Source organism: Lepus europaeus, chromosome 7 (genome assembly GCF_033115175.1).
Source record: "Lepus europaeus isolate LE1 chromosome 7, mLepTim1.pri, whole genome shotgun sequence".
Taxonomy (NCBI): Eukaryota; Metazoa; Chordata; class Mammalia; order Lagomorpha; family Leporidae; genus Lepus; species Lepus europaeus.
Genome location: NC_084833.1, coordinates 64,954,155 through 64,979,437, shown reverse-complemented (window position 1 = coordinate 64,979,437; position 25,283 = coordinate 64,954,155). Strand labels below are relative to the sequence as shown.

Genomic DNA, 25,283 nt, shown 5'->3' with positions numbered 1-25,283 from the left:
TCTGGCGCCGCGGCAGACTGCACTCCCGGAGCGTTCGCAGCCGGTAAACCGAGGGCCTTTTCGGACTTTGTCTCAGCAGTAGCTCTCGCCGGGTGCTTTCTGAGGGAGGAGGGCGAGGTCGCTCCGGCTGATCTGGGTCAGAAATTGGTGGGAACCGCATTGGCCGGTCGGGGGCTGAAGGAAGAAGCTTCGAGACTTGCTTCAGAACCACAGTAAGAAAGAGAGCGGCCAGCCTTGCCCTTGCAGCTAGCATCATGGCGTGGCCGTGCATCACGCGGGCCTGCTGCATCGCCCGCTTCTGGAACCAGCTAGACAAGGCGGACATCGCCGTGCCTCTGGTTTTCACCAAATACTCGGAGGCCACCGAGCACCCGGGCGCCCCACAGCAGCTGCCGCCGCCTCAGCTGCCGCCGGCGCAGCCCCCCTCGGCGCGCGCGGTCGCCATAGAGACGCAGCCCGCCCAGGGCGAGTTGGATGCAGTTGCCCGGGCAACAGGGCCGGCGCCAGGGCCTAGTGGCGAACGCGAGGCGGCCGCCGCCCCCGGCCGGGGCGGGTCAGGCCCCGGCCCCAGCTCAGGCTCCGCCTCCAGCACAGGGCCCGCGGACTCTGTGATGCGTCAGGACTACCGCGCCTGGAAAGTGCAGCGGCCAGAGCCCAGCTGCCGGCCGCGCAGCGAGTACCAGCCGTCCGACGCGCCCTTCGAGCGCGAGACCCAGTACCAGAAGGACTTCCGGGCCTGGCCGCTGCCGCGCCGCGGAGACCACCCGTGGATCCCCAAGCCCATGCAGATCCCCGCGTCCTCCGCGCCTGTTCTCGGGGCGCCCAAGCGCCGGCCGCAGAGCCAGGAGCGCTGGCCCATGCAGGCTGCTGCCGACGCCCGGGAGCAGGAAGCCGCTGGCGGAGCCGGTCGCCCGGCGGCCGGAAAGGCATCGGGTGCGGACGAGCACGACACCCGCAGGAAGGCCGGGCCGGCCTGGATGGTGCGCCGCGACGAGGGGCATGGGCAGGAGCAGATGCCGGTGCCCACTGCCCAGGCCCAGGCCCCGGCCGAAGAGGGTCGTCCCGCGGCCGGAAAGGCGTCGGGTTCGGATGAGCGCGACACCCGCAGGAAGGCCGGGCCCGCCTGGATGGTGACTCGCGCCGAGGGGCTGGGGCCCGAGCAGACGCCGGTGCCCACTGCCCAAGCCCAGGCCCCGGCCGAAGAGGGTCGCCCCGCGGCCGGAAAGGCGTCGGGTTCGGATGAGCGCGACACCCGCAGGAAGGCCGGGCCCGCCTGGATGGTGACTCGCGCCGAGGGGCTGGGGCCCGAGCAGACGCCGGTGCCCACTGCCCAGGCCCAGGCCCCGGCCGAAGAGGGTCGCCCCGCGGCCGGAAAGGCGTCGGGTTCGGATGAGCGCGACACCCGCAGGAAGGCCGGGCCCGCCTGGATGGTGACTCGCGCCGAGGGGCTGGGGCCCGAGCAGACGCCGGTGCCCACTGCCCAGGCCCAGGCCCCGGCCGAAGACGGTCGCCCCGCGGCCGGAAAGGCGTCGGGTTCGGATGAGCGCGACACCCGCAGGAAGGCCGGGCCCGCCTGGATGGTGCGCCGCGCTGAGGGGCTGGGGCCCGAGCAGACGCCGCTGCCCACAGCCCAGGCCGGAGGCCCGGAGGGTGGCAAGGGACGCGCGGCTGCGGACGCCCTCAACCGGCAAATCCGCGAGGAGGTGACGAGCGTAGTGAGCAGCTCCTACAGGTGAGCCGGCGCAGCGGCTGCCCAGTGCCCAGGACTGTCCAGGGCGCATGCTCCCAGGTCGGCGGGCCCCTGGGTCGCAGGGCGCCCCCCACCACCGCGCACGTGTCCGTGCCCTGGCCGGTGCGGAAGCCGTTAGCCTCTCCCCTCCCGGCCGTCCCCGCGCTGTCACTGCCCACGTCGGCCACGCCCGCCCCGCCCCACAGCCCCGCCTGCCCGCCGTTTCTTCTCTTCGCGCGCTGGACAGCGCTGCGGTCCCGCCCCACCCAGCTCCCCCGGCTGTGCTGCGGTTGGCCGCTTGCCTCGCTGCCCTCCTCAGGTCCTGCCCTTCTAGAAGAATTCTCTCCAAGAGAACCCCACCCCACCCCCCGCGCCCACGCGCCCACGCGCCCACGGCACTTGGCATTTCACTCTCCTGGAGACACTCCCAGACCACGCCCTCCCCGCACACCCGCCCTGTCCCAGACTTCCGCCCGCGCTGGCACTTGGGCGCCTTACTAGCCGGAACCCTGCGGGCAAGTTTGTGAACCTTTCTGGGCCTCAGCTTCCTATTCGTGAGATGCCACTAAGAATAGCTAGCTGTTAGGGTCATTCCCTCGCTCGCTGGTTTAGTGTTACATATTCAGTATGTTTTTAGGGCCTGCGGCAGGCCAGGCCCCGTGCTAGAGACGGTGAGGGTCAGGACGGCCGCCACGGGGGTACCTGGGCTTGTTTCCAGGCCCATCTTCTACACAATGCCCCATTATTCTGATGTCCACTTCCCACGTGCCTCCATGTTGAGGAAGCTCCCTTCTCTCCCCACCACTTCCTGTTCTCCCTGTGCGTTTCTGTCACCACCCAGTACCCTCCCTGTCACTCATTTCAGATGCTTTGTAGGTGAAGCATGGAAACACCCACCCCCACCCCGGCCATTCCCTTCTAGAACTCTCTCGCTCTCGCTCTTGCCCTTCATCCTTCCAGTTTGTATTTCTGAATGTGTGGCTTTCAGTCTTGCTCTTACCAACCAACACCGAGTAGCTAACATCCCGGTGGACTCTGGACGTGTGACGGTGGGTTTGGGGGTCTCTCGGGAAGCACACGGGTGTGGTGAGTAATTGAGTTGCAGGTGTTCAAAATGGGGTCCGTGGGGCCCTTCATCCAGGCCACAGCCAGTTAGCCGCCTTGGGCCTGCAGGAGAGGGTGGGGAGGACGGCATAGCTGGTGTCTTCTGCCAAGACCCCATAGGTAGCCTCATGCCACATGGATGTCCTGGTCCTCTGAATGTGACAGACACTCCCTGTATGCTGGGAAACACTGGTCTGTGCACACCTCCTGTTAAGACAAAACCTGACTACCTACCGCGTCACACCTGCTGCCCCAGGCTTTCCCATGCAGCTGAGTTCCCCTCCCACAGCCTCGCTGGTCCCCAGGACCACACTGCTGCCTTTGAAACCTCTGGGCCAGGCTAAGCTACACATCCCTTTCTTTGAATAACCGTGAAGAGGTAGGATTTTCACAGTATTTTTATGCTGCTAAGGATCAAAAGAAAATGAAGCAAACAAGCAAAGGACATATAAACAAAGCCAAGGCGTGGTTCTCTGTCTCCGCCGTGGCTTTCTTGTTTACAAGACCCCACTTCATTCCCTGATCTTCATTTTCCGACAATCCTCTTCACGTTCCTATCCCCACTCCACCGCCAGGCGGGAGCCGCCTCTCCGCCCCCCCCCCCCCCCCAGATAGCCAGTGCCAGGGGGGGGGGTGGATCCCAGATTCTCACCCCTCCTCGGGCGCTGCGGCTCAGGTTCTGTCTCCACATTGACAGAACTTGCTTTGTTCGGTGGTGATTGGCCGGACGGCCAGGAATGACCACACCCAGGCTGGGGCTGTGCCCTGGCTCTGTATGGCCTTGTCCCCTGAAACAGCCCCTCATTCTGCACTGAGCGTGATGTGCTTCGCAGTTCAAATTACACCCAAATAGGTTGATTAGACCGGGCGGGGGGAGGGGGGAGGGGAGGGGGGGCTCTGCTCTTGGCAGCTAGTGAGAATGATTTCTAGCGGCTATCAGAACTCGACCAGCCTTCAAGAAAAAATCACTGCACCCCTGAAAAACAAATTTCTGCCTTGAGGTCTTTTGTTAAATGTGATTAAACATATAACTTTGGGGCCAGCAGCGTCCTTTTGCTGGATAATCACAACGATTTTGAATATCAAAATGAAACTCATTTTAAAAGAATGAGTGTTGCTAAGAGGCATCAGTTTCTTCAATGGACAATTTAAATGCATGACTTAAAGTGGATGCAAAATTTAACATAATTTTCTTGTTCCAGAAAAGAAATGAACCAGTACTATAGAAAGGTACTTTGGGTGGAGGTAGCTGTGAAGAAATTAGATACTCAATAAGTTAAATCCACTGTAAAGAAAAAATGTTGGAAATTGTAGGCTTATCTGCAACCTTGCTTATCCTTGCCTATTGTCTCGCATTCTTTTCCTTGCTGGGATTCTGGATCCTGGATTTCAGTATGTCCCATGTCCACTGTAAATGGGCCTTCCCCCACCTTCAAAGCCAAGCCAGACTCCATTTCCATGATAATTTGATTCCTATGGCCTTTTCTTGTGCCGGGCCACATCAATCATGGTGTTTACACCTCAGTGGCTGGTTCCTCTCCTGGGCTTTACAAGTGACAGCTGTCACATGGCATCAGTGTGAGCAGTTTGTTTAAATAAAGCGTACGTAATTCATCGGCTTAATACACTGGTATGTAAGTATTCAACATCACGTGCTAATTCATAAATAATATTCGTTATCCTTTGCCATTGTGGTTTTAAGAAACCTTCCCTGTTCAGTAGTTCCTCTAATTCATAACCCATTCATACTGGTCTGGGATTTTTTGCATTCAAGTGGTATCTAAGATATCTTTAGAATTATTCACAGTCATGAAGTTGATGAATTTTTAATACAATCATTTTGCATAGGTGATATTATAAAATTTACACATGTCTTTATTACTTTATTAATGTTAAGGATGGATTTCTCTAAGAAGCCGTTTGTGACTATAGGCCTGGCATTCTCAATTAGAAAACAGATGAGTCACAAGGATTAAAATTCCCCTCCCGGTCAACCTCCTGGCCCTGGCCATCAGTTAGGAGGGATAGACGGGGTAGCAGGTGGTCCTTATAGAAATGCTAATGAGACTTTTCCCTGGAAGAAATCAGCAGAGACATTATGAGGTAGAATTAATAAACCAAGGCGAAATTCTTGAAAAATGAGAGCAATAACAGGGCAGTCAGAAAGGAAAGGACCCTTTACAGTCTGTCCCGCAGCCTTGCGTGAAGGTTACAAAAAAGCCCGTGTGTTGACCTTCTCTTTGTAGAACTGCCCTGTGCCCCACTGCCCATCGCCCTCATCTTCTCCAAGGTGAATCCCAGCAATACCTCATGGCTGATCTGGGGTGCTTAATCTTCTGTGATGCCTTCCTAGGTCCTGCTACTCAGAATTAATTTTTCTTCTGTCCTCCTGTTTCTTTCTGAGCTCTTAGCATTGTCTGCTTAGCTGTAAAATGCTTTTGTCTACATCTGCCTGGCTCACCAGACAGCGAGCACTTGAGAGAAGGGCTGTGTTTTGTTCATTTCTGTACTTTGCACAGCCCAACACTGTGCCAAGTTGCTATATAGACTTAGAAGTCCTGTGGAATTTTTAGGGCTTAGTGAAGATTTTATTCACCTATATACTACTTCATTTCCTTCAGTTGAATTTATTTTAAAAAATGACCACCATGCCCCTGTTACATACCAGACAGGATGCTGGGGTAGGAAAGGAATCCGTTACAGTCCTTATTTAAGGGACTGTGTCTGCATTAATCAAGATAAAATCCAAATCCTTGTAGGTCAGCACTAGAAGTAAATGTTCACATGGGGAAATTGGCTCCAAATGCGCCTTCACCAAAGCTGGTGGTCCTCGACCCCGGCTGCACATTGCAATTGCTGGAGACCTTTGAGAATGCCCCTGCGGACGGGCCTCACCCAGAAAACCTGATTTAATTGGTCTGGGGTATGGCCCAGCCATCTGAATTTTCTGCAGTTGTCTCAAGTGATTCTAATGTGCAACTCCAGTTATAACCTACTTCCCCAAGGCAAGGGCCTCAAATAGTGAAACACAAGTCACCTGGAGAGCTTTCCAAAATGCAGATTCCTGGGTCACACCCTCAGACTCAGTAAGTTTAAAATGGGCATATATCCAAAACATGAGATCATTGTATTAAAGAGATACCTGCTCCACTATGTTTATTGCAGCACTGTTGACAATAGCCAAGATGTGGAATCAACCAATGCTGTCCATCAACAGATGAATGGATAAAGAAAATGTGGCATATATACACAATGGAATGCTATTCAGCCATAAAGAAAGAAATCCTGTCATTTGCAGCAAAATGGATGGAGCTGGAGAACATCATATCATGTTGAATGAAATAAGCCAAACACAGAAAGAAAAATACTGCATGTTCTCCCCTCTATGTGGGAACTGAAAATAAAGCCTAATCTGAACACAAAATGGTGATTACTAGAATCTGGGAAGGGTGAGGGGACAGAGGGAGTTTGGATTAAAAAAAAAAAAAAAAAAAGGGAAGCTGGGTGTGGTTCATTAATTGTGACAAATACACTAATATGAAATATTAATAAGGGAAACTGGGTGTAAGGTACATGAGAATTCTTTGTACTACTTCATAATTTTCTGTTCAGTAAATTTTAAAAAAATGATGAAACCTGAGGGAGTAGCATCTGGCAGAGCTGTTAAGCCCACGCCCTCCACTCCAGCTCCCTGCTAATATCTATCCTGGCGGGCAGCAGGCAGTGGCTCAAATAATTGGGTCCCTGCCAACTGCCATGGGAGACTCAGACTGTGCCCCAGGCTCCTGGCTTCAGCCTGGCTCACTCCTAGTTGTTACAGGCATTAGGGGAGTGAACCAGCAGATGGGAGATCTTGCTCTCTCTGCTTCTCTGCCTTTCAAATAAATAAATATAAAATGAAGCCTAAGAATCTGGTGTTTTAACAAGCACTCTAGATAATTTTGATGCAAATGCACTTGGGCTGTACTTGGGAAAACACTGTTCACACAAATTGGCCATGAATTTTCCCACATAGAGACATGATAAAGCTTGGCATGTATTATTTAAGTCTTTTAAGTTTTCACATATTTTATGATCTTTTCCCACAAAAATCATATATACCTAATCATATACACATCATTTTAAATTGTATTTTTTTCTGTCTAGATATTTCTTAATCTAAATGGGTCCTGTGTTTTTGTATATAGAGAGGTAGGAATTGAGTTTTTTCTGCCATATAGAAAGTCATTGATCCTCTGTCACATAAGATCTATCACACAGATATACTTGGATATTATTTCTGGAGCCTCCATTACATTCCATTAGTCTGCACAATGTCACACTTTCTTTTTTTTTCTAAGTTATCTTTTAATTATTGTTCCTGTGGTGAAGAGTTTATACATTTTCTAACTTATTTTTGTCCATACACATTATTTTTACATGTTTGCTCCCATACATTTATTTTTCCACATCTTCTAATAGCCAGTCTGCAGGCTCCCTGGGACTCTGTGAAGAAAATGCGTTTTTAGCAAAGAGCAACTGATTGCCTTCCTTTCCAGTGTTAAGTATCTTGCTTTGCTGCATTGCTCTGGACACCCGGTGTAGCTTCAAATAGGTGGTAGCAGCACACATCTTAGTCCCGGGACACGGGGATGCTTCTGAAGCTTCACCCTTAAGCGGGAGGTTTGTTCTTGTTTTTTTTGTTTTGTTTTGTTTGTTTTTTTTTTTTTTTTTTTTTTTGACAGGCAGAGTGGATAGTGAGAGAGAGAGACAGAGAGAAAGGTCTTCCTTTTTGCCATTGGTTCACCCTCCAATGGCCACCGCGGCTGGCGCACCGTGCTGATCCGAAGCCAGGAGCCAGGTGCTTCTCCTGGTCTCCCATGGGGTGCAGGGCCCAAGGACTTGGGCCATCCTCCACTGCCTTCCCGGGCCATAGTAGAGAGCTGGCCTGGAAGAGGGGCAACCGGAACAGAATCCGGCGCCCCGACCAGGACTAGAACCCGGTGTGCCGGCGCCGCAAAGCGGAGGATTAGCCTGTTAAGCCACGGCGCCGGCCTTGTTCTTGTTTTTATGAGTTCAGGTTAAAAAACTTTTTTTAATCCTAGTTTTCTAAGTTTTTTTTTTTTTAAATGTGAGTGGATATTGAATTTTATTGAATGGTTTTCTACATCAACTGAGATGGTTTTTCTTTTTTAACATGTTAATACCTTTTTCCGTTAATACTGAATTATCTTTACATTCCTGGGGTGCATCTTGCTTGGGTAAAGATATATTTTACAATGCTGAATTTGGTTTGCTATTTTTTTGTTTCAAATGTTTGCATACATATGCATAAGTGAAACTGGCCTACAATTTTCTCCTTTTTTATGTTATCTTGTATAATATTAGGATCGAGATTATTCCTATAAAATCAAATGGATAGTTTCCCCTCCTTTTCTACTGTTTGGAATAATTTACACAATGGTTGCTCCTTAAATATCTGTTAAGATTCTCCTGTAAAACTTCTGGGCTAGGTGTCTTTTCCATGAAGTTTAAAAAAAACTACTAATTTCACATCTTCAATAGTTATTCATTTTTTTTCAGCTTTTATATTTTTTCTTGAGTCAGTTTTGGTAATCAATTTTTTCTGGAAAATTTCACATTCTACTTTTTAAACTCATTGACATCAAGTGAATCACAGCATTATCTTGTGAATCAAAAATAATTTCTACTGATCCATAGTTATTTTCCCTTTTTCATAATGTACTAGTTTATACCTTGGCTCTTTTTTTCAGAGTTAATCTTGTTTATTTATTTTTTGTTCTTCTAAAAGTATCAAATTTTGGTTTGTGGCATATCTCTTTTTTCAGTGAACATTGCTCGTGTTTTTTACCATTTCCTTTCTTATTCTCTGAGAGATAGGGATAGGCCAAGTTTAAATAGCCATGCACCTCTAAGGGGTTCGGACTTGCTTCTGTAGACAGTGTCCATCACTGGGGCAGTGTAAGCAGAACAGCATAACTTGATTTGACTTTAATAAATTTCCAGCTGGCTGGCTGGCTGGGAAGTGAGAGGGAGGGCGGCAGGTAAGCAGGCTCCTGAGAGACTGCAGAGAGACTGGCAAGTCTGCGCCACGGCTGTGGGTGGAGTCACAGGGTGGAACAGGTCGAAAAAGCAGATCTTTCTGTCCCCTCAAAGACTGATTTACTTGAAAGGCAAAGTTAGACAGACAGAGAGAGAGAGACAGAGAGAGAGTTCTTCCATCTGCTGGTTCACTCCCAGATGGCCACAACGGCCAGGGCTAAGCCAGGCCCTAGCCAAGAGCTTCATTCGGGTCTCCCATATGAGTGGCAGGGGCCCAAACACTTAGGCCATCTTGTGCTGCTTTTCCCAGGTCATTAACAGGGAGCTGGATGGGAAGTGGAGCATCCGGGACTTGAACCAGTGACCTGTGTGGGGTGCCAGCTCCTCAGGTGGTGGCTTTACCAGCTGCCACATGGCAGCTCCAAAACAAAGGATCTTTATGACCAGTGGAGGTGCAGGAAAGAGAATGCAATTCAGAGTGACTCGTATTTGTATTTCGGGTTGGGTAACTGGTAGTAGTACTAGTCACTGGAACAGATTAACAAGTCAGAAGTGGAAGCTGAGCTTACTATTTAGCGTGTAGGATTTCTGCTATCTGTGGGACGCCTGACAAGTTGTTCAAAGGTCGGATGAGTAAATGGACCTGAAGCTTAGGGGAGGTTTGACTAAATATAGGTTTGAAAACCATCTGCTGTGGATGTACTTCAAGGCACGAGAGGAGGTGAAATCACGCCTCTAGAGGGAGTAGAGAAATTTAGCCATCGAAGAACGGAATCCCAGAGGTACAAGTCTCGGGGGTTACTGACAGCAGACGGAATCCCAGAGGTACAAGTCTCGGGGGTTACTGACAGCGGACGGGCCCTCCGTAAGATGAAGGAGTGACCGAGGAGGGAAGAACACCAGGAGAGACTTGTCATGGAAACCACGTCGAGGTGCTCCATGCCTCCTTAGGAAATTTGGTTGAGGACCTCCTGTATGCAGAGCATTTTGTTAGCTCATTGGCTGACCCTGTGCAGTTAGCCAGCTACCCTCAGAGATACAGTAAGATTCTTATCGACTAGGATTAGCACACAAGCGAGACAAGATACCCTCAATTAAGTCTGGGTTGCGCTCTGAGAGAAAAATGGCATCAAACGCATTTAACTTTAACAAGTTATCAAGCCAGTGATACATCCAAACCTGCAATCACTAAAAAGACTCCATGGCCCATACACAAAACTAAAACAGTGCAGCAAATTCCAGTAGGATTGGGGGCCATACCGCAGCTCTGAGGTGTAGCTGTGGCTTTACATGTGGTGTCCGTGGTATAAATGCAGACAGGTAGGCTTCTAATTTGCTGCTGAACAAATATCACTTCACGATGGGCCTGAACCAGCAAACTAAAAGCTCTCTTGCTGGTCACTGGAGATGCTACTCTCACTGGTAGAAACAGTAATGGTAGCTCTGAGTGTGCTTAGCAGGCTAAAATCTTGGAAATGCTTTCTCCTATCATCCGTTTAGTAGCCCAGCAAAAACAGAACTGTTACTTCCCTGTGAGAGCTCAGGGCCCATAAGCCTCTCGTTTGCCTTTAGGTTTCAGGATGGTTGTCTACACTAGGTGCTTCCTGTACATCATTTCACTTGTCCGATCCCAACCCCGTGGCAGCCTGGTGAGCATTGTGTTAGGCCCTGAGCTAAGCCCTGGGATGACAAGGAGGCGTTTTCTCTCCAGCAGCTTATGTTCATTAAGGCAGCGACAAATGGGCTGGAAGTTGTAGGTGCAGGATGCGTTGGGGCACGGCACAGAAGGGTGAAGTCTCCTGAGTAGAGGGTCCCTGGGAAAGGTGTCAGTGAAAAGTGTGGCTGGTGCGCCAAGTGTTCAAAGGTGGGGTGCCATTAAATGGAGAAGGGATCATTTGAGAAGAGAAACTGTAAACAATTCTGTGCAGGTGGAACTCAGAGGCATCATCGCCTTAGGCCAGAATGCTGAGGGGTGGATCAGGGAGGTAGGCTGGGACCAGCTGCTTTATCATAGAGCAAAGGGAAGCATCAGGACGAGGTTTTGCTTTGAGGGCAATGGGAAGGGTGGATGGGAGGGGTGAGGCAGGGAGGAGCTGTAGTCTAGGGGTAAGGTGATGAAGACCTCCGGCACAGGAAGAGTGCAGACAAGAGCAGCTGGTGCAGAGTAAAAGGCTGGAGTGGCTAGCTGACAGTCGGCAGGCAGGGAGAGGGAGGAGCCCCGGATGTGTCCTGGGTGTCAAGCTCTGGATCTCTGTCGGAATGATGCCCTGAGCTGGGTAACACTGGGCTAGTTTTAGACAAGCCGAGTTTGAAGTATCTTAGGTGGTCTATGTGGAGTGCTCAGTACAGGATGAAAGTGGAAACACCTCTGGTGAGAATGTGAATCGTTACAATCACTCTGTAAAACTCTTTGGTATTATCTGTTCAAGCTAAGCGTGTTCCTCTGGTGACCCCGCAGTTCCATTCTGAGTCTATACCCAGCAAAACTGAGTGCAGATTTGTACAAGAATGTTTGCAGCCACATTATTTAGTAACAGCTAAAAGCTAAAGCAACTCCAAGATCTGCAAACAATAGGATACAGAAACTGGCATATTCATACCACAGAATACTGAATAGCAAGATGTGGTAGAAACAGAATGATGCCACAGCCTAATCGGTCCACCTCCTAGTTCCTGAGACCCATGAATATGTTATCTTAAATGACAGAAGGGATTCTGCAGATGTTATTTGGTTAAGAATCTTGAGGCAGGCAGAATAGCCTGGGATTATACAGATGGCCCAGTGTAATCACAAGAGTCCTTCTAGAAGTGAAAGAGGAAGAGAACCGGCGTTAGAGTGATTTAGTGTGATAAAGACGTGGCTGGCCATCGCTGGCTGTGAAGATGGAAGGGGACCACGTGCCAAGGAGTGCAGTAGCCTCTGAGACTGAGACCGCAAGGGAATGGACTTTGAACTTCAGAACTAAGATCAGGAATTTCTTTAGTTTAAACCATTCAGTTTGTGATAATTGATTTTAGTAGTTACAGGAGGGGATTCCAAATATTATTATCAACATTTTGGACCAGATATTTAAAAAAAATTGTTATTCATTTGGCTGGTGCTGTGTCCTAGCAGGTAAAACCGCTGCCTGCAACACCAGCATCCCACATGGACCCGGGTTCATGTCCCATCTGCTCCACTTCTGATTCAGTTCCCTACTAAGGGTCTGGGAAAAGCAGTGAAAGATGGATTGAGTACTTGGGCTCCTGCACCCATGTGGGAGACCTGGAAGAAGCTCCTGGGTCCTGGCTTCAGCCTGACCCAGTGCTGGCCATCGTGGCCATCTGGGGAGTGAACCAGCAGATGGGAGATCTCTCTGTGTGTCTCCCTCTCTCTGTAACTCTGACTTTCAAATAAACAAAATCTTTTTCAAAAATTAGTTATTCAGGGGGCCGGTGCTGTGACTTGGCAGGTAAAGCTGCCGCCTGCAGTGCCAGCATTCCATATGGGCACCAGTTCAAGTCCCGGCTGCTCCACTTCTGATCCAGCTCCCTGCAAATGTGCCTGGCAAAGCAGCCCAAGTCCTTGGGACACTGCACCCATGTAGGAGACCCAGAAGAAGTTCCAGGCTCCTGGCTTCAGATCAGTCCAGCTCTGGCCATTGCACCATTTGGGGAGTGAACCAGTGGATGGAAGACCTCTCTCTGCCTCTGCCTCTCTCTAACTCTGCCTTTCAAATATATAAGTAAATATTTTTTAAAAATTAGTTATTCATTTGAGAGGCAGAGCTACATAGAAGAGAAAGAAAGACAAAGTGTCTATCCTCAATTGCCCACAGTTACTGCCAGCTCTAAGCTGGACTGAAGCTGGGAGCCTAGAACTCATTCCAGGTCTCCTCTGTGGGTGTAGGGACCCAAACACCCATTGCATCCTGGGATCTGCATTGCAGGAAGCTGGAGTAGGCAGCAGAGCCGGGACTTGAACCCAGCAACTCTGATATGGGATGCAGGCACCTTAATTGGCAGGCCAAACACTCCCCCATGGACCAGATGATTCTTTGTTGTAAGGGCTCTCCTGTGCATCCTAAGATATGTGACAGCAACCCTGGCCTCCACCCACTCTATGCTAGTGTTTTCCTTCCGTCCTTGTCCTGAATTGTGCCAATCAAAACTGTCTCCGGACAGTCCCCAAAGGCCCTTGCTGGGGGGGACGAAATTGCTCCCAACTGAGAATCGATGTTGTATAGCAGTGGAAAAGAACAAATCGCTGTGACACCCGATAATGCGGGAGTCTCACAGACATAATGACGAGTGAAAGAACTAGACACACATGCACACACTAAATGACTGCGTTCATGTGAAGGTCAAACGTCATTGATGGTGACTGAAGTCAGAATAGTGGCTATCTCTGGAGACAAAGGCGGGTCATGGGCTGGGAAGGAGCACAAGGAACCTCCAGAGGTGCTGGGGATTTTCCCGTCTTGATCTGGGTGGAGGTTGTACATGAACAACTGAGACATATGGACTTTATTCTCTACATCACACCCCAGTGAAGCGACAAAGCAAAGTGCAGACTGACTAGGTGGTGACAGAGTGGGCTGCTCAGGGGACAGCGTGAACAGACAAGAAGGACGTGGACTTCGTCAGCCTGGTGGCAGGAACTGAACATAGATGTTAGAGCAGGAGGGGGATGAAGAGTGAGGGGAAGCGAATGCTGAGGTCAGAGCCGTGTCACCGCCTCAGCTCGTCCGGCCAGGAGAAGATTCCCCAGAGCTCGGCTGTTGATGCCTGCACCTTCTTCCCCAAGCCCCACCCATCTCTCCCCACTGCCACTGGTCTTGTGTATTAAATAGCAGGCTCCCCCAACCCCCCCACCACCATACCTATTAAATTATGGCACCCCTCAGTATCCCTCCCTAGTCTAGCACAGTCCTGTGTCAGTGTATAATTGATTGACTTATTTTTACTAATGACTTATTTTGTTTATTTGACAAGCAGAGAGAGATCTCACCTCTGCTGTTTCACTCCCCAAATGTCCTCAACAGCAGAGGCTTGGCCAGGCCAAAGCCAGGAACAGTGCGTTCCATCTGGGTCTCCCACGAGGATGGCAGGCACTCAACAGTTAGAGCCATCATCTGCTGCCTCCCAGGTGTGCACTAGCAGGAAGCTGGAGTTGGGAGTGGAGCCAGGACTTGAACCCAGACCCTCTGACCTGTGATGCACACCCTAAAATGCTGTCCAGATGCCCATCCTGTGTAACTGACTTCAAGCTGAATGAAGAGGCTTTTGCAGGACCAAGCCTGTGTATCGTCTTCTGGTGAACACTTTGTACCCAGGCCTCCAACCACAGAACCCACAGGGCCTCCCCGGAGCAGTGCCTCCTCCATTGCTGTTCTTTTGTGACTCCTATCCATTTCACGCAGGGACTTCACACACTTGGCCCACATTGTGGGATCTCCTAGAGTGCTTTTTTGTAGGCCTGTGCACTTAAGGGCTGTTCATTATTAAACCACAACAACTAGGAGAAAAGTCAACCATGGCAGAACACAAAAGAGCAGAATATTAGAACAAGGACATAATTGATTTTCCTCCTTATTTGCTGAGTGCTTACTATGTGCCAATTGCTTTAATATGATTTTTATTTAGACTCTTAATAGCCTTTTAAGGTAAATATCTCTATCGTTAAAGACTGAGATCACACAACCCATGAATGGCCAAGCCAACTTGAATGGGCAAGCCAACTCGGGAACCTGGTTTTCCTCATTCCAGACCACAGCTGTGGTCTTTCTTATTCAGCAAAGACCCAAGTGGCCCCAGTTCAACACACCCTTCACAGGATTGCTGCCACCACCTTAGACTTTGTGCTGTCTTTGTGTGCTGTCCTCCACCAGCCTCGTTTCTGCAGTGGGGAGGGGTGAGTAGTCTCACCACGCCTGTCTTAAACTCTCCAGGGATCCCCCTCTGCTCCACAGCAGGGCCTCCCGGGCCCCCTGGCCTGCAGTCAGTCTTCTGGGATCAGACCCATCTGGTGCTTCCAGCCTTGATGGCCCCTTCTCCCTGCACACACCTGATGCTTTTTCCTGGGGGTTCTCAGCCCTGGTTGCACGTTAGGATCATGCAGGTGCTCTGGCCAAATCACGGCCTGCGCTGGGCTTTCACAAGCCCCACACTCAACGACTGCCAGATTTTGCTCACAATTCCCCTCCTGCTCTCCTCCCATCTTTCTAAATCCTTCCTATGCTTTAGGGATTTTAGTCCATTGTGAAAGAGGCTTATATTATAAAAGCAGGGAATTAGGCTGGATTTATTGATTCTAATTCTGTAATAGTGCGGTGGACTTAATATTTTTATTCCAAGTTCTTAAGAGCATGCAAAGACTGGGACAATGAGCTATGAGGATTCAACATGAAGAGCTAGCGAGAGACTGCAGTCTTATGCGGGAGAGAACACAGATATAAGTATTTAAAGTGCAGGCAGGCCCTAGCGAGGTCAAACTGGGGGCCAGAGTTAGGGACACAGCAGAGGCTGGTTAATGTTGGAAGGCTCACAGCAGGGATGGTTGTTTAAGTCCTGGGAGGTGTCCTGTGAAGAACTTGGTGACCACTGAAACTGTCTCTTTAACTCAAAGTCTGTGATCCTGGGGAAGCCTGCGGGTTTCTCATCAGCCAAATGGGCATAACTACGCAGCAGAAAGTGACCGAGTCAGGATGGAGATGTGCGCAGTGCGTGCCAGTTAAGCACCGGATTCTTTTACTACTGGGAGAATACGGTAGAGTAGGCTACCAAGGGAAATCATTTACTACTGGGAGAATACGGTAGAGTAGGCTACCGAGGGAAATCATTTACTACTGGGAGAATACGGTAGAGTAGGCTACCAAGGGAAATCATTTACTACTGGGAGAATACGGTAGAGTAGGCTACCAAGGGAAATCATTTACTACTGGGAGAATACGGTAGAGTAGGCTACCAAGGGAAATCATTTACTACTGGGAGAATACGGTAGAGTAGGCTACCGAGGGAAATCATTTACTACTGGGAGAATACGGTAGAGTAGGCTACCGAGGGAAATCATTTCTTCCTCCAGAAAATACCTAGCACCTCTCCGAGGGCAGCCCCAAGACTAGGCCCTGGGGTCCTACACCAGTTCCTGGCCTGGTGAGAGAAGCACACACGAAGTCGTTGTGGTCATGTTAGTAAGGGCAGCACACACGTACACAAGGTATTCAGGGACCTGGAGTAGGGGGCGGGGTCTGGAGGGGTGTTCCTGCAGTGTGTCAGAAGCACAGACATGAGCCTCACTGGGCAGGGAAAGGATGGAAACTCGATCTTCCCTCCCCAGGCCCTGAACAATGAGAGGAATGCGGAAGACCAATGGAGGGTACAATGCCTACTTGTAATTCCGCCCCATCTCAAATGGCTAACATTATTTGAGGGTCTGGGTTCAAACCCTGCTCACCACTTCACCTCTCTTCTCTGATTTGATTTTCTCCCTGGTAAAAAATAACATTCCATAAAGTCCACGACTCTCTGACCTGTCTTACTCAGCATTTTTCTACCAGCACTAAGCTTAGTGCAAGGTATTTATTTAGTAGATGCTTGAAAGATTTTAATTGAACAATTATATGAATGAGGTGTATACAGTATGTAACACACTGCCTAGCCTGTAAAATGCACTCAGTAAATGGAATCTGTTCACATCATATCTCTCATGGGTTGAGAGCCACCTGGCTAATCTAAAAAGCTCCTTTTCCCCTTCTGTTTCCACAAATTCTGAATTTCTGGACTGAGAAACATTAAGTGCTGAGCTCAAACTTTCTATAAACATTTCTTAGTCCAGCAAATGTCTCTGAATCACTGTTTTATAATCTATCTGTACAGATATGAGTTAAATGGAGAGACTAGACCCTTGCCTTAAACATTGCATGTTTAAAACAAGAAACATAAAATTAAAATCTAATGAATAGGGGCCAGCGCTGTGGCATAGAGGGTTAACCTGCCATCTGCAGCACCAGCATCCCGTATGGGCACCAATTCGAGTCCTGGCTGCTCCATCTCCAATCTAGCTCCCTGCTAACATGCCTGGGAAAGCAGTGGAAGATGGCCCAAGTGTTTGGGCCTTTGCATCCACGTGGGAGACCTGGATAAAAATCCTGGCTCCTGGCTTTGGCCTGGCCTAGCCTGGTCATTGCAGCCATTTGGGAAGTGAACCTACAGATGGAAGATCTCCCCATCTCTCTCTGCAACTCTGACTTTTAAATAAATAGATCTTTTTAAAAAAAACAATGACTGTAATAAGCAAAGAGTGATTGTTAGCAAGTTCAAATTTGCTCTAAAAATGAACTCAGAGGTACTGCTGTGTTGAGGAAAGTAATATCGTCTAATTTTTACCAACATCTGATGTTTAATTACCCACATGCCACAAGGCAGAGTCTGTGGGTTGACGGTATACAAAATCTGGACAGACTTTTCCCCTTTGGGCTGTAGGGGCTCCCTGGATGCGTCCGTGCCTCTCTGACTACATTAGGCCAAAAGCCCAGGAGCCCCAGCTCTCCTCCCAAGGGTTTGGTAAATGTCCCGCAGTTTCACAGGGCTCTACAAGAAGCCCATTTAGTCTGAGTGTCTTGTGGTCGGAACCTTGTCATTTTCTTTTTCCCTGGGCCTGGTGAAGAACAGAGCTCAACCAATGTTTGTAGAATGACTCTGTGAGTGAATAGATCCATTACCATTTGATGCTCAGTTTCTGTCTTGTGCAAACGTTTAGTGAGCTATTGGCTTGCATGCACAGTTCACACACTGAGACGGTTTAGAGCGGGAGGGAAAGTGGGGCGTCACAGATGTCAGTCCCGTGGGAGAGGAATGCCAGTGAAGAACAAGGAGTGCAGAGAGCAGTGGGAGTGTGACTGCTCACAGCCCTACTTTGCCCAGCAGCCTGCTGTCTTGAGAACATGCTAGTGTCAGCGTTCCTAAGGGAGGAGCCACACTATTATTTCCCAATATACAGCTCTCTAGCCTTTTAACTTACCACAGCCTTGCTGTGCAAGGGATACTCCTTCCTGAGGGCAGACGACACAGGAGTCACGGGTAGTAATAGAAGCCAGACAGTCGGATCAGATCACCCTTCCAACAGAAGTCAGGCTCGCTTTCCGTCAGCTACCCCTCCTTCCCTATCAGTGTGTCGGTCAGTTATGCCCACATCACACACCGGTGGAAACCTCTTTCCTTCCAAGGGCCATTCGCGTATTTATACCTCCATTTGCAGGCCATACAAAATTATCATGTTAAAAACTAGCCCACCATGGATTGAAGTTCAAGTCCCGCCTGTGGTGCCTTGGCAGGGTCTGACCCAGTGATTTCACAGGTCTTATATGGCCCGTGGGCTGGGTGTTCCCCACGCCTGCGAGCAGACCCCTGTCAGTCTCCTTTCTGATCTATGGAGCTTCCTGCCCCCAGGACACTTGTAGTCTGGGGGGAGGTCAGCCCTCGACTGGAGGTCACGCAATTTTTGAGCAGAGGAACATCATCAATCCTGACTTGGAGGTTCCAGGGGCACTTGAAGGACCAGTCTGACTTGAGCAGACAGAACCATCAGGCAGGCAAGGGGGTGGCGAGTTCCTGGAAGAAGGGGCAGCTAGGGCACAGAGAGCTGGACATGCAGATGGGGCACCTGACTTTCGATATGACGGGTGCTCCAAGTGTGAGCACTGACACGGCGGGGGACAAAACTGGACAATCACTCCGGTCTAAAACAGCAGTCGGAAAACGTTCTGTAAAGGGACAGACCCTAAACAGCCTAGACTTCGTGGGCCAAGAAGTAAAAGTAGGGATATTATACAGGTACTTTTATAATAAGAGAGAAAACAAAATCTCCCAAAAATTCTATTACCAAAATTCAAAACACAATATTAAAATGATTGAATACAATCTTTTGTAATACAAATCTCTTAATGGAAGAATGGGTTAGTTTTTAGGGAAGTAACATTTGCTAAATTGAGGTTCAAAGTTAGTGTCCTCTTTTATCAAATTGATTGAAAATATTCATCTACAAAAACCATTCTTAGGGGGCAAGCATCATGGTGCAGCAGGTTCTGTCAGCATTTGGGACACTAGCATCCCCTGTCAGAGGGCCACTGGAGTCTTGACTGCTGCTCTTCCAGTCCAGCTTCCTGTCAATGCACCTGGGAGGCAGCAGAGGACGGACGGCTCAGTGGTTGGGTTCTTTCCACCCATGTGAGCGACCTGGCTCTTGGCCTTGGCTTGCCCCAGCCCCAGCTGTTGCAGGCATTTGGGAGGTAAACCAACAGATGGAAAACATTCTCTCTCTCTCTCTCTCTCTCTCTCTCTCTCCCTCAAATAATAAATAAAGAAATCTTTTTTAAAAGTTCTTAGCTCATAGCTGACCAAAACCATGTAGAGGGCTGGATGTGGCTTATAGGCCATAGTTTGCCAGTCTCTGGTCTATATTTCTGAGGACAGAGTTTCAGATTCTGTATTTAAGTAGCAAATAATTGCCTGAACAGAGTGCCCGTGACTACTTGGCTTGACTGTGCCTTATTATAGCACATCACTTACTCTCCCCAAGGGACATCGCTGTCTCCTTAACAACTGAGAAGCAGCAGGAAGCTGATGCACATGTTAGAATCTCTTTGTCTTCATACATAATGGGTAACCAACGCATCTCTCACAGCAACCAAGGACACAGATACAGGAGTCACCATTGTGAAATACTACCAGTGGCTGGCTGCTATGACCATGATGTGTGGTGTTGCCTGGGAGCCGGAACAAGGCTTTTTAAAGAATAGACAGGGAATAAATTGTATTCAAAGATGCACAGGGAGATCCCAGAATCCAGCACCCGAGAGTAGCACAGCGAGAGCGCCACCGTGTGGATATTAGGACCCCTCATAGAAGCTCCAACCCAGTGTTTCTCCACCATCGGCCAAAGCCAGCTGCGAACTGGAGAGGGGCCCGGTGATTGCAGCCCCTGAGGACCTAATGGAGCAATGCCGTTCCCGGGAGCCTTTCAGCCTGTCAGAACAGGCCTGGTCCAAGCTGCAGTCGTGCAGCGGTGATACTTTACAAGTGCTGTCGTAACCCCTGTCTTGTCGGAAGGATTTTGGTAGTATTACATTAGTCATTTGGTCATTCATACTTGTTGAGTTCTTCCTGTGAACAAGACACTGAGCTGTGCTCTGGGGTTTTGACTGTGAGGTCCTGCATATGGGAAGCCCTAATTTACTCTCTCGGCTCCTGCTTCATAATTAGGGAGAAACATGATGATGAGCATGAAGACGATGGTGTTGATGGTGGCGGTGATGGGGAAGGAGGGGAGGGAGAGGACGAAGCAGCAGCAGCAGCAGGAATACCCTTAGAGCCGGGTGATGCAGAAGGGAGCAACACAAGGAAGTTAGTCATCGCAGCTACTGACCTGGTGACTGCCGCGCAGTGGAGTAACCGGAGGTCTTGGACCACAAAATTCAGCTCCCATTTGCAGCCTCCTGTTTACTGTCTGTGTGACATTGCTCAAGGTATATCGTGTCTCTGAGCCTCAATTTCCTCCTCCAGGGACCAAAATATTTATTTATTTATTTATTTGAAAGGCAACATGATAGAGGTAGAGGAAGAGAGGGAAAGAGAAGGGGGGAGGGGAAGAGAGAGAGAGGTCTTCCATCTTCTGGTTCACTCCCCAAATGGCTACAATGGCCAGGGCTGGGCCAGGACAAAGCCAGGAGCCTGGAATTCCACCTGGGTCTGGGTGCAGGACCCCAAGCCCTTGGGCCATTATCTGCTGCCTTCCCAGGCACATTAGCAGGAAGCTGAATCAGAATTGGAACAGCCAGGACTTGAACAACCACTCCAATCTGGGATGCCAGCACCGTAACATCAACCCTGAAAAGTGAAACTTAAATATGCTTCTGAGATTGTTTTTGTAGACACCAACCATCCAAAAGCCCAAAGCATATAGGTCATTGCAGATGCTCTGCAAATGTTAGCAATTGTTGTGGTATTTGTGATATTTGAAATGCCATGAGTCCCTTGTGAAGACCAGAAGAAGCACAATCTAGTTAAAAATTGTGTGTGTGTGTGTGCGCGCGCGTTGTGGTGTGGAGCAGGTGAACAGAAACATACAGGATGCCGGGTACCTCAGATGTCCCCTCAGCCTGTTCCCCACCCAGTGCCGGCGACCATCTGCTCTGAGCAGCCGACTGTCTGGGAGTCGGGGGTATCCATGGGAACCAGTGTGGATGTTGCCAAGAGGACTCTGCGGCCACCAGCCCAAGGGGAAAGTGGGACTGAAAGAGACAGGCTCGTGTGTGCTCAGTGGTCCGGGAGGCAGGCAGCTTCGAGAGCAGGGGTGGGGTATGAGCACCCAGAGGAAGCCTCCACAGCTGTGCTCAGGAGAGTCCCCTGGGGCACTCTGAGCAGTATCTTCTGTCTCCGGCTCTGCCTCTGTCTCTCCAGTCTCTCCCCTCCTGCCATCTTTTCCTCCCTCCTTCAAAATGAAGCATGGCAAGAACAGTACCAAGAGGTAATTTTAAAAAGCAAAATTTTAATCACCTTAAATCCTACCACACACGAGCAGATGTTTTGATTTTGGTATTGGTTTGTCTTTTTTTTTTTTTTTTGTAAGATTGAACTTACACATTTCCAGTTCTGCATTCTTCTTTCCAAGTTAGGCATTTAGCTCTGAGAAAAAGAAGTCATGGAATCGAGCGAGTCGGCTCCTGCCTTCATTCCCCAGGGCCGCCTCAGTCAACGGCTGAGGCTGGGAAGACAAACCTGCCCCACGTGGGTATTCCTACATGAACTCCATGGTGCATTTTAGCCATGGCACCCATTTTAATCATTTCACTGGTTTTTGAATTGGCTATGTCTTTTGTGTATTTAAGCAGCTTTGATAAAGAGCTTTGTGCATAAAGAGAAATACGCTTGCAACAGGCATAAAGGAATGAGGAGTTGTTCTGTCAAAAGAGCCTTAAGATTAACAATGCCATGTTGACCCTAGAAGGTGGCATCCTCATAATGGGGTAGGAAATATATGTGTGTGCAAAATTTGTCTTTCGTAGCGGCACAGTGAACAGAGACCTCATTGCTGGCTCAGAGCACTGTGGGCAGAAGTCGGGGACGTCGGGGGCTCCGTCTTCTCTGTGGGCAAGCGGCATAAGATGCTCCTTCAGTGAGAATGTTCCTCAGAGGGGCTCACTGTTTACACTAGTTCTTCTTCCGGTCACGTCACCCAGTTGTGGGATCTGGAACAGGACACTCCATGGGGATGACGACAGCCACCACGGGAGCTGGGGGACGGCTTGAGGTCACGTGTGCAGGGGGCCTGGCGAGTGCCGGGCAAATTAGGGCTCACGGAGCGCCCCTGGGGTAGTTGTGGCTCTCTCCCGAGGCAGCATAAGTGCTGCATGCCGTCTGTCCTGCGCACACCGCACAGTTTTGTCGAAGGCCCCCCCCGTCTCTGAACAGTCCACTTGCTTTCTGGTTTTGCCACTGTTGGTTCAAGAGGTCAGGCTAAATGTCATTTTCCTCTCGCTCCCTTCTGGTCTGAAACAGCTCCACTTCTTTATTATCTTTTTTTAAAGATTTTATTTATTTATTTGAGAGGTAGAGTTACAGACAGAGAGAGAGGTCTTTCGTCTGCTGGTTTACTCCCCAATTGGCAGCAATGGCCAGAGCTGGGCTGATCCCAAGCCAGGAGCCGGGAGCTTCTGCCAGGTCGCCCACGTGGGTGCAGGGGCCCAAGCACTTGGGCCATCTTCTACTGCTTCCCCAGGCCATTAGCAGAGAGCTGGAGTGGAAGAGGAGCAGCCAAGACATGAACTGGCGCCCACATGGGATGCTGGCGCCGCAGGCGCTCAGCCTACTCTACCACAGCTCAGCCTCACAGCTCCCTTTCAAAGCTGTAATTTTGACCTACTGGCAGCTTGGTGACCAGGAGGAGTTTTATAAGTAATCTGTCCTGCCCTCCCATTTTTCAGATGTGACAGTTAAGGCTGACAGCTGGGTTCATGATTTGTCCACAGCACGCAGGTGGGTTGTAGAGCAGAGAGCTGGATCCGAGGTTTTTGGCACTTACGTCCCAGTGCCTTCTCTGTCACCCAGCACCCTCGCTCCATCGTTGTGTTTGGCCTGCTCATGTTTCTCACCTCCCGTCACACAGACGCACTCAAGGGTGGCCGTTGGAGACACTGGGAATAGCTGGATTTCCATAGTTCCGTCTTGGTGAGTGCTTACCTGTGAGTCAGAGCTGTCTGCTTTCAGGACAAACTGGAGAGCAGGAATCACATCTTTTTCAACTCAGCTTCAGCGATACTTCTCGTGCAGGACCAGAAAGAGGCCATATTAGCTCCACCATTCCCTGCGGTCTGCCGTTGACTTTTATGCTTTTGCTTGAGAAAAGCAACATAAGTTTGGGAGTAACAAGAAAATTGTGTTAAAATTCTAACTCCCAAACTCACTGGTAGAAGGCTTAATTTAAGCTTATTGACCAGTTTTTCAAGTAAATCTAACAAATATTTGGAACACCCACAGTGAACGAGACACTGAGTTAATCTAACAGCTGTTCCAAAGAACCCGTGCTCCACTGGCTTCCAGCTTAGCTGTTCTAGATGCAGGTTTTCTTATTAGTCCAGTATGGCAAGGGCCACGGGGCGGGAGAGAACTGCCTCTGAAGAGACAGTTTGTGGCCAAAAGGAGCAGCACACGGGACCACCCCGGGTCAAGCAGGGTTGACCAGGCGGCGCAAGGAGTGAGGGGAAAGTGAGCAGGAGCCTCCACTGTGGTTTTCTCAGGAAGAAATGGGCAGCAGGCTAAGCAGGCTTAGGACGGGCTGGTTTGAGCAGTTCCAGTGGTTTCTGTCATAGGTGTCTGATCTCTGACCCTCGGGTGCCAGGACGGGGGACGGTGGCCCAGCGTGAGAGCCTGGTAAGGAGGGAGAATGGGCACTGGGCAGGCAAGCCATCTAGGCTCCTGGGCAGCTGGCTCCCCCAGAGGTGGGGGACAGGGGAGGGGCGTGTAGTGTTCCCGGGTCAGTGATGCCCCGGAGACCACAACGGGCAAGGCAGCGCTCACCGCTGCGCTGTGTCAGGTGGAACGCTGTGAGTCACCACAAAGAAGCACGCTTGGGCACTGAGAGGAAGCGTATTTCAGTAAGACTTGTTCTGGCACGGGCGTAGTGGGAGAAATGGCTTTCCAGCAGCGTGGGAGAGGGGCAGGAGCGCACATGGGGCGGGGAGCTTAAACCCTCCCACCAACGTCCATTCCGCTTTATGCCAAGGCCGGCGTGCGCGTCCATGGCCTGGCGGCATAGCCCTGTGGCAGGCTTATTTAAAAGTTTCCTGGGACCCAGGATCAGGCTCTGAGGGCAGGGCCAGGGAGTCTGCGTTTTAACAAGCCCCTCACTCCCACCCTGCGTGATTCCAAGGACCATGAAAGTTGGTGACAAGCTTAAAGAAAACGGTGCTGGGCGCAGGCATTTCACACACTTCAAGTGTGAAATCCTACCCAGCCGGGAGGAGATGGTTATGTACTGCGCTCTGTGCCTACACACATCGGCTCCTTAGACAGGAATTCTGTTTGGGTGCTTGCCCCACGCCGCAGCTGCCGAGCTGGGAATGAAACGGCGGCGCTCAGCCCTGCCTGGTGCAGCTGCTGGGCGGGGCTGCTGTCACCCACGCGCTCCTTGCTCCCAGCCCGCGGGAGGCCGTGCAGGGAGGCCTGGGGCCCCGGCGCGGCGGCCGGCGCAGCTGTGGCAGGTCAGACTCCGTATTTATCCCCACGAGTTCCTATTTTTAGCTCAGATTTTTAAAAGCTGGAACTGACAGGCTCACTGGGAGTGATTTAGTGATTTTGGGCGTTTCCAGGGAAAATCCTGGCTAATGGCTCAGCGCTTCAGCGCCGCGTGATGGGGCCTCCACCCGGACTGGCTGGCGTGCGGGGGTTGGGGTGGGGGGTGGCAAGAGGTCCGGGCAACTGGCAGGCGGTGAGCGTGGCCACCGCTCCATTATCTCGTCCTCTCTGCTCTGCTGCGCTTTTCTCGCCCTGCCCCCTTCAGCCACCGCCCGGGGCGCGCAGGAAGCCAGGTGCGGGGAGGCGCTCAGGGCTGCTCTGTCCCCAGGGGGAGCTGGAAGGCGGCTCCCTCACCTCCTGGCTGCTGACCACTACAATCCCCTGCTGGCACAGCTCCGGCTTCATAAGCCGACCAAAGCTGGGCTTCCTGGCACTCAGGTAACCCGAATGGAACATCCCGGATCCGGATTCGATCTGGTGGCCTGGAAGTGACACAGTAGCACTTCACGGAGGAAGCTCCGTGAGAAGAAGATAACAAAGGGCAGATCGGTAGGAACAAATACAGCCCTTGAACACTCACTGAAAAAAGACATTTTCCTGCCTAATATTGTGAAAAGGGTCAGAGCCTCTCCTAAGC

General features: G+C 50.4%; 1 protein-coding gene across 1 annotated transcript in view; it reads left to right on the top strand.

The window, feature by feature from the left end:
• The first annotated feature begins 239 nt into the window (after window positions 1–239).
• MAP6 (microtubule associated protein 6) overlaps window positions 240–25,283 on the top strand; it is a 67,877-nt gene continuing 42,833 nt past the window's right edge. Inside the window, exon 1 of the mRNA XM_062196730.1 lies at window positions 240–1,732. Coding sequence (XP_062052714.1) covers window positions 255–1,732 — 1,478 coding nt within the window. The 5' untranslated portion in view covers window positions 240–254. The remainder of the gene's footprint in view (window positions 1,733–25,283) is intronic.